Source organism: Hippoglossus stenolepis, chromosome 10 (genome assembly GCF_022539355.2).
Source record: "Hippoglossus stenolepis isolate QCI-W04-F060 chromosome 10, HSTE1.2, whole genome shotgun sequence".
Taxonomy (NCBI): Eukaryota; Metazoa; Chordata; class Actinopteri; order Pleuronectiformes; family Pleuronectidae; genus Hippoglossus; species Hippoglossus stenolepis.
The window spans coordinates 6,810,655-6,825,684 of record NC_061492.1 but is presented as its reverse complement, the minus strand read 5'-3'; the positions used below and the strand labels follow the sequence as shown (position 1 = coordinate 6,825,684).

The following is a 15,030-nucleotide window of genomic DNA, read 5'->3' as shown; positions in this document are numbered from 1 at the left end:
TGAGGAAATTAAAGGAAATTACCGTTGCCTGAAGTTAATTAGATATTCTGTTCCATCCATGTTCTGATGTGTGAGTTCTTAATGGTAATACACTTTTGAATGTGTGATTATAATAATCATCATATCACTATTTGATGAAAGTATAACCAGAATCTAAATGACATTTTGATCCAATAATAAATATCTGGCAACATTTAGTCATCAAAATGAAATTGATAAATATACAATTGTCAGAATATTCTGGTTTTTAAACTTGCAGGATGTGCTGGTTGTATGAGCTCAATGTGTTTACTATAATACATCGTATATATTCTCTGTGTTTATTGTAGTTTTCTGTTAGAACTCATTCTGTCGAGCAACTAGTTGAGGCAGGTTTTCTGATACAGCTCCGTTTACCTTACGTGCAACTCGGCCGGTCAGCATGGCGTTCACTGCTCCGCCAGAGAATCACCATGGCTTCATTTGTGGGACTCCAGGGGCGTTTCGAGAACTTTAGGGGCCTCAGGCAAAAGAGACCTGGGGAGCCTACATTGTTGACCCAAACACCCTACAAGAAACACATGAACCACATCATTACAATCTTCAAATAAATATTATACAGTCAAAATTTAAAAAATTGCAGACCTGTGCATCACGTAAATGATAGTGAAGTAATAACCTCAGGCTCATCTTACACATTTAGGCGTTCTAGTCATCAACTAAAAATCTAAAATGACAAAAGCTGGTTGCATGGGGCTTTGTTTGGGGTACATTTAAAACTGTGGTTTGTTTCAGTTGTGTTTAGCTTCATTGCCGCTCTGCTTGAACACTTGTGTTGTGTTCACTGGACCAGTTATTACTCTGTATTACAGCTGCAGCAGACCAGTTTCACTTCAGTCAGACTGACTGAGAGTTTTTATCTGACTCTAAATCCTGTGTGAACATATGCTCCTTGCATGAGCTCTGACAGAAGTGGTAAACTGCACTGCATCTCACTCTGAACTCCACTGATGGTCAAAGAGAAGTCAGAGCTGCTTCCACTGCCACTGAATCGAGCTGGTGTTCCTGAATTAAGAGTTGATGCATGGTATATAGGCTTGGGAGCCTGTCTTTCTGCTGGTACCAGGACATGTAACTATTGCTAGCAAGACTGGGGTTGGTGTTACAGGTCAGTGTGACAGTGGATCCTGGAGTAAATGTCACGACTGGAGGCTGAGTCACAGTCACCTGGCCGCTGCATCCTGCACACAAACACAAATCATACATTAATCAGCGGAGGTGAAAGAGAGAACAGGCAGCGCATCACGTCTGAAATGTTGCTGAGTGACTGAACCTGTGAAGCTGCAGCAGGCCAGCCGTCCAGATGAGGAGGGTAGAGAGTCATGGTGGTTGTGGTCGACTGACGGGTCTGAGTCCTGCAGAGTTGGAGTCACAGGACTATAAAGCTTCTCAGTTCAGTGGAGGATCAGCTGACGATGCAAAGCCTCCTCTCTATGGAAATGATTCCTCTGCTCTGAGCGGACTGAAGGTGACGTGGGACACAAACTCAGGAGCGTTGCTGTTTGGATTTACACTAAATATGAAGAAGACACCTGAGGGTCGTCAGCATCTGGATTCAAATTGTGTCGCTTTCATTGATGCAAATATGTGTATTTCATTCCCCTTGAATTACAGAGTGAGTAGACGTACAATAGAAGTTTCTAAACATTTTGTTTTAATTATTTTGAAGCATCCTGTTTATTTTACAGCTTTCAAATTATGTCAAACTATTTTTCAAATTATTAATTCATGACAAAGTTAAATCAACTTTTTGTCTCTCAATGTTTAGATGTAACAAAAATGTGACAATTCTTTTTTAATTTAATTTCATTCTTGTTGAAATTTCAGGCACAGTAGCTCAATATAAATATTATGTAAATTGTGTAGTTTAACCAGAAGAAAGTGACTCTTCAGTGGACACTTCTGTGTCTGACTTTGAAAAGTTCTGGTCTGCACACATGGGAGAAGTTTGTCTTCAAGGCTTTTTACCAGAAAACCTTTGAATGTGATTGTTGTTAATGGACTATTTCATCCCAAACCAAGAAATGTATCAAAATCTAACCACGTGATTTTGTTTCCTCAACTAAATCCAACTGCGACTGAACACTGAAGCCAGGAAGCTGCTCTGGGAGTAACTCCCTCAGAAATATCCTTCATGTCTATAAGTAGATGCACACTGCCCTCTGCTGGCAGTTCACCATCATCAGTAACTCCATCATGGTGTGAGGCTGATTTTGTTTTACATTACATTTCATTTAGCTGACGCTTTTATCCAAAGCGACTTACAATAAGTGCATTCAACCATGAGGGTACAAACCCAGAACAACAAGAATAAAGAAAGTAGAATTTCTTCAAGAAAGCCAAACTACAAAGTGCTATAATTAAGTGCCATTTAAGTGCTGCTAATGTGTTAGTTTAAACTTTTATTCAAGGTATAGTCGGAAGAGGTGTGTTTTTAGTTTCAGGTGGTGGAAGATGTGTAGACTTTCTGTCCTGATGTCAATGGGGAGCTCATTCCACCATTTAGGAGCCAGGACAGCAAACAGTCGTGATTTTGGAGTGTTTAGCTTAGCAGTGAGGGAGCATGTTGAGCAGGATGCGGGAGCGAGCGAACGGGCTGGGGTGTAACGTTTGACCATGTCCTGATGTAGATTGACCCGATCCGTTGCAGCACGGGTAACGCCACTTCACTAATGTTTTGAAACGGATGCGGGCACTGGTAACCAGTGAAGGAGCGGAGGAGGGGAGTAGTGTGAGTGAATTTATGTTAAAGACCAGTCAGCTGCTGCATTCTGGATGAGCTGCAGAGGTCGGATGGCACTAGCAGGTAGACCTGCCAGGAGGAGTTGCTATAGTCTAGGGGTGAGATGACCAGAGCCTGACCAGAAGCTGCGCGCCTTCTGAGTGAGAAGGGGACTGTTCTCCTGATGTTGTGCAGCATGTATCTACAGGAACGTGTTGTTGCAGTAATGTTGGGGGAGAGTTGACTGTCGAGTGTCACACCCAGGTTCATAGCAGTCTGAGTGGGGCTAACACGGAGTTGTCTGTCAAGTTTCTGTCCTTGTTCAACCTTTTCATCACCATGTACATCGTCCATTCCATGCAGCTCTGATATTAGGGAAAGAAGTAAGTAAGTACGCGTCATCTGACCTCAGTGACCCCAGGCCTCTGTTTTATTTAAGTATTCTCACCCTCTGAGAATACTCTGAGTATCAATCAGACTAAATGTGACAGTGAAGTTTACGAGTATCAGGCTCATTCGAATACTTTGTGAAAAAGATAAAGTTTAACATGTCAATTCCATTAAAACTGAGCAAACTGCATCTGCTAATAAAGATAAAAACATGTGAATAAAAAGAGCTGCAAAATGCATCATGAGGCCTAAAGAGACCTTAGTTAGATAGACTGTCTATATGAAGGTATAGACTGTCTGATTACTATATAATGATATATAAGGTCTATATAGATTGATATACAGTCTATTGAGTATCTATATAGATATATGCAGTTTATATAAAGAAATATAGTCAGATTGCTATCTGATGATATATAAGGTCTATATAGATTTAAATACATAATATTGACTCTCTACTAAATATATTATATAAATAATATATTATTAATATATTTATAAACAGTCTATTTTTAAAGAGGATGACAGTCTATATAAAATATGTAGACTCTATAGACAATCAATACAAATATACAGTGCATCCGAAAGTATTCACAGCGCTTCACTTTTTCCACATTTTGTTATGTTACAGCCTTATTCCAAATGGATTAAATTTATTTTTTCTCAAAATTCTACACACAATACCCCATAATGATAAAGTGAAAAGTTTGTTTAAAATGTTTGCAAATTAATAAAAATAAAGAACGGAAATATAACAAGTACATAAGTATTCACAGCCTTTGCTCAATACTTTGTTGAAGCACCTTGGCAGCAATTACAGCCTCAAGTCTTTTTGAGTATGATGCTACAAGCTTGGCACACCTATTTTTGGGCAGTTTCTCCCATTCTTCTTTGCAGGACCTCTCAAGTTCCATCAGGTTGGATGGGGAGCGTCGGTTCACAGCCATTTTCAGATCTCGCCAGAGATGTTCAATCGGGTTCAAGTCTGGGCTCTGGCTGGGCAACTCAAGGACATTCACAGAGTTGTCCCGAAGACACTCCTTTGTTATCTTGGCTGTGAGCTTAGGGTCATTGTCCTGTTGGAAGATGAACCTTCGCCCCAGTCTGAGGTCCAGAGCCCTCTGGAGCAGGTTTTCATCAAGGATGTCTCTGTACATTGCTGCATTCATCTTTCCCTCGATCCTGACTAGTCTCCCACTTCCTGCCGCTGAAAAACATCCCCACAGCATGATGCTGCCACCACCATGCTTCACTGTAGGGATGGTATTGGCAGGTGATGAGCGGTGCCTGGTTTCCTCCAGACATGACGCTGGCATTCAGGCCAAAGAGTTCAAGTTTGTTTCATCAGACCAGAGAATTTAGTTTCTCATGGTCTGAGAGTCCCTCAGGTGCCTTTTGGCAAACTTCAGGCGGGCTGTCATGTGCCTTTTACTGAGGAGTGGCTCCCGTTCAGTGCTGCAGAGATGGTTGTCCTTCTGAAAGGTTCTCCTCTCTTCACAGTGCAACGCTGGAGCTCTGTCAGAGTGACCATCGGGTTCTTGGTCACCTCCCTGACTCGGGCCCTTCTCCCCTGATCGCTCAGTTTGGCCGGGCGGCCAGCTCTAGGAAGAGTCCTGGTGGTTCCAAACTTCTTCCATTTACAGATGATGGAGGCCACTATGCTCATTGGGACCTTCAATGCTGCAGACATTTTTCTGTACCCTTCCCCAGATCTGTGCCTCGATACGATCCTGTCTCGGAGGTCTACAGACAATCCCTTGGACTTCATGGCTTGGTTTGTGCTCTGACATGCACTGTCAACTGTGGCACCTCATATAGAAAGGTGTGTGCCTTTCCAAATCATGTCCATTTGACTGAATTTACCACAGGTGGAGTCTGATCCGGTTGTAGAAACAGCTCAACGATGATCAGTGGATACAGGATGTGCCTGAGCTCAATTTTGAGTGTCATGGCAAAGGCTGTGAATACTTATGTACATGTGATTTGTTTAGTTTTTTATTTTTAATAAATTTGCAAAAATTTCAAAGAAACTTTTTTCACATTATCATTATGGGGTATTGTGTGTAGAACTTTGAGGGAAAAAATGAATTTAATCCATTTTGGAAAAAGGCTGTAACATAACACAATGTGGAAAAAGTGAAGCGGTGTGAATACTTTCCGGATGCACTGTATATGCAGTCTATATGTCTTTAAAAAACTGTTAATACAAAGATATAGTCCACAAACAATATATATAAAGATGTATACAGCCTATGGAATGCACCTTGCTCTATGTAGGATTCTTGAGTATACGACAAATACATCATGAATTTACTTACTGCAAATACTGCACTTGAGAAAATCTATTGTGTACATACTTAGAAATATTCTACTGAGACTCCTGTGGAAAATAAGAGAATAAGCAAAGCCTGAGGTGAAATGATATTTAAATATTACAAACTGGTCATTGATTTGTAGTAATAAAGTGATGTAGTGAGTAAAACAAACTTTTGAAGAGCTTCATCTTAGGTCTGAAAGTGTGTGATTGTGTATGTTGTGCTTGGTGAGGTTACTGTCAGTCTCTGTGTTCACTGGTCTGTGTCCCACTCTCTTCCTGCTGTAACAGCTCATGTCTCTGCGTCTGACTGAGGGAGGTTTTTGTACGACTGTAAATCACTGTGTCAACACAGCTGCTCCTCTTACTTCATGGTAGCTCTGACAGTAGTAAACTGCTGCATCTTCACTCTGAACTCCACTGATGGTCAAAGAGAAGTCAGAGCTGCTTCCACTGCCACTAAACCGAGCTGGTGTTCCTGAATATAGAGTTGATGCTCTGTGTATAAGAAGCTTGGGAGCCTGTCCAGGTTTCTGCTGGTACCAGGACAAATAATTATTCCCATAAACACTGGGGTTGGATTTACAGGTCAGCGTGACAGTGGATCCTGGAGTAAATGTCACGACTGGAGGCTGAGTCACAGTCACCTGGCCGCTGCATCCTGCACACAAACACAAATCATACATTAATCAGCGAGGTGGAAGAGAAAGAAAAGCGCATCACGCCTGAAATGTTGCTGAGTGACTGAACCTGTGAAGCTGCAGCAGGCCAGCGTCCAGATGAGGAGGGTGATGAGAGTCATGGTGGTTGTGGTCGACTGACGGGTCTGAGTCCTGCAGAGTTGGAGTCACAGGACTATAAAGCTTCTCAGTTCAGTGGAGGATCAGCTGACGATGCAAAGCCTCCTCTCTATGGAAATGATTCCTCTGCTCTGAGCGGACTGAAGGTGACGTGGGACACAAACTCAGGAGCGTTGCTGTTTGGATTTACACTAAATATGAAGAAGCAGAATTGAGGGTCGTCAGCATCTGGATTAAAATTGTGTCACTTTCATTGATGCAAATATGTGTATTTCATTCCCTTGAATTACAGAGTGAGTAGACGTACAATAGAAGTTTCAAAACATATTGTTTTAATTCTTTTGAAGCATCCTGTTTGTTTTACAGCTTTCAAATGATGTCAAAGTATTTTTTTCGAAATATTAATTCATGACAAAGTTAAATGAACTTTTTGTCTCTCAATGTTCAGAAGTAATAATAATAATATTTATTGATTGTAATGAGTTTTTGTAGATTAATACATTGATAGAAACATACTAAAACAAATGTTTCATCTATTTTCCTTTACAATTATGATTTTTATTCACATGTTTAGAACATTTTAAAATAGAATTTGCTCAAGCTTCAAACTAAATCATAAACTGTTTAAAAATGTTAAGTTTGAATTGATCAAACATATTTTGGCACAAAAGTCAGATGTTGAACACAAACAGGATTTTATCAGTAGATGCAGCTCAGCTTTGTGTTCACGCTTCATGTGGTGAAAAGGAAGTGAAAGAAACAGACGACAAAGGTTTGAACTGTTTTCACACCAGTGTTTCAGCTCTGTGAGTTTAAACAGAAGAAAATCATCTCAGGGACGAGTTATTCACTGTCACACGTTGAGAAACAGACGTGAAGACGTCCTCAATAATCATCAATAATCATTATCAGTGAACCTTCTCAGCCACATTGACACTTGAACCCTGCGGCTGATGGTCTGACACTGAGTGAATGATGTTCAACAGTAGAAGTTCTTCTGTTTCATTTTATAACATACAAGAAATCACCTGTACGTCATTTTCCTTCATCCTCATCCCTTTGTCTTTTCTCCCCTCTCTCTCCTCCAGTGGGTGTGGTGCGGCCCACCCTGACCGTCCTCCTCCAGTGAAGAGCTGCAGCAGGGCAGTGCCACTGTGGTGTGTCTGGCCAGCGGGGGCTTCCCCTCAGCCTGGAGCCTGGGCTGGAAGGTGGGGGGCAGCAGCAGCTCCTCAGGGGTGTCTCACAGCCCGGGGGTCCTGGGGAGGGGCGGCCACTACAGCTGGAGCAGCACCATGAGCCTCCTTGCAGATCAGTGGAGGAAGGCGGGCTCAGTGAGCTGTGAGGCCAGTCTGACCGGACAGAGCCCTGTCGCTCAAACCCTGGACCCTGACCTCTGCTCCAGAACAAAGTGACTCTTCAGTGGACAGACTGTTGTTCACGGTGCAGGAGGTTTTTGTACGAGCACCTAATGAGTCTGTATCACTGTGGTGGACTTTTGAGTGCACCTGTCTTTATGAAACTGAGAGGAAGAGGTGACGCTGAGTGAGAACATGTGGACATCACATGAAGGAACTTTCACTTCTGTGTCTGACTTTGAAAAGTTCTGGTCTGCACACATGGGAGAAGTTTGTCTTCAAGACTTTTTACCAGAAAACCTTTGAATGTGATTGTTGTTAATGGACTATTTCATCCCAAACCAAGAAATGTATCAAAATCTAACCACGTGATTTTGTTTCCTCAACTAAATCCAACTGTGACTGAACACTGAAGCCAGGAAGCTGCTCTGGGAGTAACTCTCTCCCTCAGGAATATCCCTTCATGTCTATAAGTAGATGCACACTGCCCTCTGCTGGCAGTTCACCATCATCAATAACTCCATCATGGTGTGAGGCTGATTTTGTTTTCTGTCCTTGTTCAACCTTTTCATCACCATGTACATCAGTCATTTCATGCAGCTCTGATATCAGGGAAAGAAGTAAGTAAGTACGCGTCATCTGACCTCAGTGACCCCACACTGTAACGAATTGCTGTAAGAAAACAGCCAAATTCTGACAGTAACATTCTGTTTTCCATTAAAACGGCACTGTGCTGTAGAAAACAATGCATTCTGGGAAATATTTATGAGCAGCTTGCTGTTTTCCATAAAACATTGCAATATACTGTAATCAGCATTGCATTCTGGGGGTGATGTCAGAATCAACGGCAGAGAGGTCCTGCAAAAGCGGAATGCTACTATATTTGTAGAAGACGCATGTTGAACACAAAGTCGTGAAGCCAACTCTGGACCTTTTTTAGAGGATTATCGATCTGAATCCTTCATTTTATCAGCAAGTCTTCGGTGAGTTGAAATAAACTTTGTCTGCCTTGCATTTTTTGCTTACTTTTGCTGTCTTTTATACAAACTCAGACTGATTAGAACTGTAACTTAGCTAGCTTGCAGCACTCGCATGTGGTCCTCTCAATCAGCCATGCAGTGACTTGTGAGTACAGCAGTAAAGCTACTTTTTAAATTATTACTTTGTGGGTTCGGCCAATACTAAATAGTACTTAAAAGTTCATCTTATTGTCTTTTTGTATGGTCAGTTGGTTTGCAGCTAGAGCATTATTGTGAGTTTGTCCTCTTTTGTACATTTTCAACTCCACTACAGCTTTGATAATGTTACATCTCATTGGGTATTAAAGTTGAACTAATAGTGTGTCATATTAGTATGTTGTCCAGCTGCTGAAGGAACCACTTTACAAAGACTTCAGATGGACTCGTTTCTAATATTCTCACCACATTTGTTTTGTCCGTGCTCTGCAGCAATCTCCCACAGTGGTGGCGAAAGGACACTCAACCTACTTTTGACTCCTCCTCTAGTAATGCTTGGTATGTATTCAGAACATAACTTATATTGCATATCAGATTGTTTTTTTAAGTTATCTGTATTAATCATAAATAAAGCATGACTTTTCTTCCCATTAGAGATGTTTGCAAAAGTCAAGATGCTTTTGAGATGACTCTTGATTCATGTTTCAGGTGAAAAAGAGCCTGTGACAGTTGGATACTGATGATCAGCCTTGAGGATCACATGTGGGGGCATCCACCCAACCTTTGTGACAGGGCTTGCTGTTTACAGTGTTCACATCTTTAACTGGGGAGCTGCCTGTACAAGGTCAGAATTGTGCTGCCTATCTGACATTTTCTTTCTTTTATTTTGCACATTTATTTTCAACCCTAACTTCATAAACACTTGTATAGACATCATATATAAAAGACTTTACATCTATCCAACCTCTAATCTCAGATTCATGTGTTTTGTAGATGCTTCTTTTGAATCAACCCAGAAAGAGGAACAAGAGCCGTGTGGGGGACTCGTCTCCAAGAGGACAGGGAGAGTCATTCAGAAGAAATCTGTCACAATCAACGAGGGAGAGGTCTCTCCCCAGGTTATTTGGAATTTTTTCTCTTTAATTTTGTACATGTAATCATATTCTTGTTCGTCCAGTCCACATATAAATATGCATTATTTTACTTCAAAAATGTGGGTATGCTTACTTTTTATGTGCACAAAAGTGAACATACTCACTTGGTACCATACCATACAATGGTATACCATTGTAGGATTTGATCACTTAAGCTTTTAAAGGTTACTGTGTATGTTATCAGTATCTGAGCAGACCCTATATCCTCCGCTTTATTTCACTCTGTTAGAAATTCGGGTCAGTTATTGGATGTATTTACTTCATGAATGTCACTTCTTGATCTTCCGTGCAATCAAATTGCAGAGCTCCCACCGTCTGTGCTTCACACACAATTCCTCAGAAACCATGTTCTAATGACAGTGTTTAGAGGACAATGTATCCTGCCATTGTGTTGTTAAATTGATAGTTTTAAAGAGATTTGTCTAATAAAGGCACTCTTGTTTTACCAGGAGTTTACCATTTAAAATTTTAAAAAGTAATCTTTCATATATTTCATTATCACTTGTTATAGATTATGTTTGTGGGATTAATGTTTTTGTCCTAATACTTGCAGTGTCAAGATGCATCATTTCTCCAAGTGTTTTACAAAGTTTATGGGTTTTATCACATTTAATGAACATACTGATAACTGTCATGTTCTGTTGTGCATAGCTGAAATCTCCAACTGTAATGGACAACTTTGTTTCTATCAACAAAAAACAGCAAGTATTTCAATTGGTGTTGCCTTTTATAAATAAATGTTGGGTTAATCAATTGATCTTGTTTTTTCTAAGTCTCCTCTTTTCTATAGAATGTTTTGGTTGCTGCATTTTATTTACCTTAATCATTCAGTATACGTTGTTCAGAATATCACATCAAAATAGCGAACCAAGGTTTTGGTAAAGAGGAGTTTAATTTATAGGAATTGACTGTCATCCATGCTGCTATTACATTCAATTACATTGTACGGTATTTGAGATTATGTTGAATTTCATTTAAAACAATAATGTACAGACTGATGCTAATCGTATACTGTAAATATAAGAAAATAAAGCACTATAGTGTGTTTTAGTATGTGGACAGCACTAAACTGTAAATTAAGGTTACAGTAAGAAAACAGTAAATCCCTGGCAACCCTGCTGCCAGCAGTTTACTGTGAAAATAAGAAAATACAGCAATGCCCTGTAATTCAGTTGATTTAGTTTTACGGTAACACACTGTAAAGTTGATTACAGTATGAGTACTGTAAAATAACAGTAAACTGCAGGCAACCCTGCTGCCAGCAGTTTACTGTTAATTTACATGACAATTGTTTACAGTGCAGGCCTCTGTTTTTTATTTAAGTATTTCCTCACCTCTGAGAATACTGAATATCAATCAGATTAAATGTGACAGTGAAGTTTACGAGTATCAGGCTCATTCGAATACTAGAAAAAAATAAAGTTTAACATATCAATTCCATTGAAACTGAGCAACTGCATCTGCTAATAAAGAGAAAAACCATGTGAATAAAAAGAGCTGCAAAATGCATCATGAGGCCTAAAGTATATCTTAAGTTAGATAGACTGTCTATATGAAGGTATAGACAGTCTGATTACTATATAATGATATATAAGGTCAATATAGATATAAATACAGACTATTGATTATCTAAATAATATATTTATCATATAATATCTATATATAATATAATAATATATTATTAATATATTTATAAACACTCTATATAAACGGGATGACAGTCTATATAAAATATGTAGAATCTATAGACAATCAATACAAATATATGTGCAGTCTATATGTCTTTAAAAAGCGTTAATACAAAGATAGAGTCCACAAACAATATATATAAAGATGTATACAGCCTATGGAATGCACCTTGCTCTATGTAGGATTCTTGAGTATACTACAAATACATCATGAATTTACTTTACTGCAAATACTGCACTTGAGAAAATCTATTTTGTACAACTAGAAATATTCTACTGAGACTCCTGTGGAAAATAAGAGTATAAGCAAAGCTTAGAGGTGAAAATGATTTTTAAAATATTACAAACCACATTGATTTGTAGTAATAAAGTGATGTAGTGAGTAAAAACAACTTTCAGATCCTCTCACCTAGGTCTGAAAGGTGTGATTGTGTATACAGCTTGGTGAGTGTTACTGTCAGTCTCTGTGTTCACTGGTCTGTGTCCCACTCTCTTCCTGCTGTAACAGCTCATGTCTCTGCGTCTGACTGAGGGAGGTTTTTGTACGACTCTAAATCACTGTGTCAACACATCTGCTCTGCTTACTACATGGTAGCTCTGACAGTAGTAAACTGCTGCATCTTCACTCTGAACTCCACTGATGGTCAAAGAGAAGTCAGAGCTGCTTCCACTGCCACTAAACCGAGCTGGTGTTCCTGAATATAGAGTTGATGCATAGTATATAAGAAGCTTGGGAGCCTGTCCAGGTTTCTGCTGGTACCAGGACATATAATTACTATTCCTATAAACACTGGGGTTGGATTTACAAGTCAGCGTGACAGTGGATCCTGGAGTATGAGCTCAATGTGTTTTATAATACATCGTATATATTCTCTGTGTTTATTGTAGTTTTCTGTTAGAACTCATTCTGTAGAGCAACTAGTTGAGGCAGGTTTTTTATGATACAGCTCCGCTTACAACACGTGCAACTTCCGGCCGGGTCAACGCAGCTCACTGCCCGCCAGAAAATCACTCATGTCTCATTTGTGGACTCTAGGGGCGCTTCAAGTGACTTTAGGGGCCCCAGGCAAAAGGGACCTGGGGAACCTACATTGACCCAAACACCCCCTACAAAGAAACACACAGAACTACATCAATACAATCTTCAAACAAATATTATGAAATCAAATTAAAAAGTGCAGACCTGTGCATCCACTGTAAATGATAGGATAAATAAGGCTTGTTTCTCTCCACCACCAATCATCTACACACATTTAGACGTTCTAGTCTTCAACTAAAAATCTAAAATGACAGCGTTGCTGTATGGGGCTTGCTTGGAGATTTCTTAATGTTTCAGTTGTGTTTAGCTTCATTGTCGCTCTGCTTGAAGACTTGTGTTGTGTTCACTGGACCAGTTATTCTCTGTGCAGCTGCAGCAGACCAGTTTCACTTCAGTCAGACTGAGGGAGGTTTTTGTACGGCTCTAAATCACTGTGTGAACACATTACCGCCAAGAGCACTGAAACAGTAATAATCTCCAACATCTTCAGCCTGAACACCTCTGATGGTTAAGGTGAAGCTAGAACCAGAGCCACTGCCACTGAATCGAGAGGGAGTTCCTGAATATAGAGTTGATGCTAAGTATATCAGAAGCTTGGGAGCCTGTCCAGGTTTCTGCTGGTACCAGGACAACCAATCACCAGAACTACTCCTATAAACTCTGGGGTTGGTTTTACAGGTCATCGTGACAGTGGATCCTGGAGTAAATGTCACGACTGGAGGCTGAGTCACTGTCACCTGGCCGCTGCATCCTGCACACAAACACAAATCATACATTAATCAGCGGAGGTGAAGAGAGAGAACAGGCAGCGCATCACGTCTGAAATGTTGCTGAGTGACTGAACCTGTGAAGCTGCAGCAGGCCAGTCCAGATGAGGAGGTGACAGAGAGTCATGGTGGTTGTGGTCGACTGACGGTCTGAGTCCTGCAGAGTTGGAGTCACAGGACATAAAGCTTCTCAGTTCAGTGGAGGATCAGCTGACGATGCAAAAGCCTCCTCTATGGAAATGATTCCTCTGCTCTGAGCGACTGAAGGTGACGGACACAAATCAGGAGCGTTGCTGTTTGATTACACTAAATATGAAGAAGCACAATTGGAGGGTCGTCAGCATCTGGATTCAAATTGTGTCACTTTCATTGGATGCAAATATGTGTATTTCATTCCCCTTGAATTACAGAGTGAGTAGACGACAATAGAAACGAAAACATTTTGTTTTAATTCTTTTTGAAGCATCCTGTTTGTTTTACATCTTTCAAATGATGTCAAACTATTTTTCGAAATATTAATTCATGACAAAGTTAAATCAACTTGTCTCTCAATGTTCAGAAGTAAATAAAATGTTAAGAAATATATATTTATTTATTATTAAATCTTGACGAAATTTCACATTAGCTTAATATAAATATTAAGTGTAAACTGTGTAGTTTAGAACTTGTGAACAAAGTGAATTTCTTCAGTGGACAGACTGTTGTTCACGGTGGGAGGTTTTTGTACGAGCACCTAATGAGTCTGTATCACTGTGGTACACTTTCTGTGGAGGAACCAAACTCACAGTAACTGTAAGTACTAGGAGATTTTACTTTGTGCATTTATAACTTTCGGGACAAATAATGAACAAGAATTTGATCAAGTTCAGAGATTGACTGGCTGATAATTTTGTTGAATTTTTATGAATCTGAGGTAATCTCATATCCTGAGAAAAATAAATGCAGATCAATATTTATTGATCCTAATCAGTTTATGTAGATTAATACATTTATAGAAACATACTAAAACAAATGTTTCATCTATTTTCATTCACAATATCAAGATTGTTATTCACATGTTTAAAATATTTTAAAAAGAATTTGCTCAAGCTTCAAACTAAATCATAAACTGTTTAAAAATGTTTAGTTTGAATTGATCAAACATATTTTGGCACAAAAATCAGATGTTGAACAAAAACAGGATTTTATCAGTAGATGCAGCTCAGCTTTGTGTGTTCACGCTTCATGTGGTGAAAGGAAGTGAAAGAAAACAGACGACAAAGGTTTGAACTGTTTTCACACCAGTGTTTCAGCTCTGTGAGTTTAAACAGAAGAAAATCATCTCAGGACGAAAGTATTCACTGTCAAGACGTTGAGAAACACGGAAGACGTCCTCAATAATCAATAATCATTATCAGTGAACCTTCTCAGCCACATTGACACTTGAACCCTGCGGCTGATGGCTGACACTGAGTGAATGATGTTCACAGTAGGTTCGTCTGTTTATTTTCATAACATACAAGAAATCACCTGTACGGTCATTTCTTCATCCTCATCCCTTGTCTTTTCTCCCCTCTCTCTCCTCCAGTGGGTGTGGTGCGGCCCACCCTGACCGCCCTCCTCCCTCCAGTGAAGAGATACAGGGCAGTGCCACTGTGGTGTCTGGCCATGGGGCTTCCTCAGCCTGGAGCCTGGGCCGGAAGGTGGGGGCAGCAGCAGCCCTCAGGGGTGTCTCACAGCCCGGGGGTCCTGGGGAGGGGGGGCCACTACAGCTGAGCAAAAAGCACCATGAGCCCCTGCAGACTGGGGGAGGAAGGCGGGCTCAGT

At 40.2% G+C, this 15,030-nt stretch overlaps 1 long non-coding RNA gene and 2 gene segments (V, D, J or C); 1 reads left to right on the top strand and 2 right to left on the bottom strand.

Moving 5' to 3' along the window:
* The window catches only part of LOC118116380, a 61,970-nt gene extending 55,544 nt beyond the window's left edge, over positions 1-6,426 (bottom strand). The window contains 2 exon segments of the V gene segment in view: positions 5,823-6,126; positions 6,216-6,426. Coding sequence covers positions 5,823-6,126; positions 6,216-6,267 — 356 coding nt within the window.
* LOC118116383 overlaps positions 1-15,030 on the bottom strand; it is a 52,659-nt gene that overhangs the window by 36,544 nt on the left and 1,085 nt on the right. The window contains 1 exon segment of the V gene segment in view: positions 11,987-12,156. Coding sequence covers positions 11,987-12,156 — 170 coding nt within the window.
* On the top strand, positions 6,419-9,728 carry LOC118116400. The gene is made up of 4 exons (XR_007033006.1): positions 6,419-6,558; positions 9,069-9,134; positions 9,285-9,420; positions 9,570-9,728. It is a non-coding gene; the product is annotated as an uncharacterized LOC118116400 (long non-coding RNA).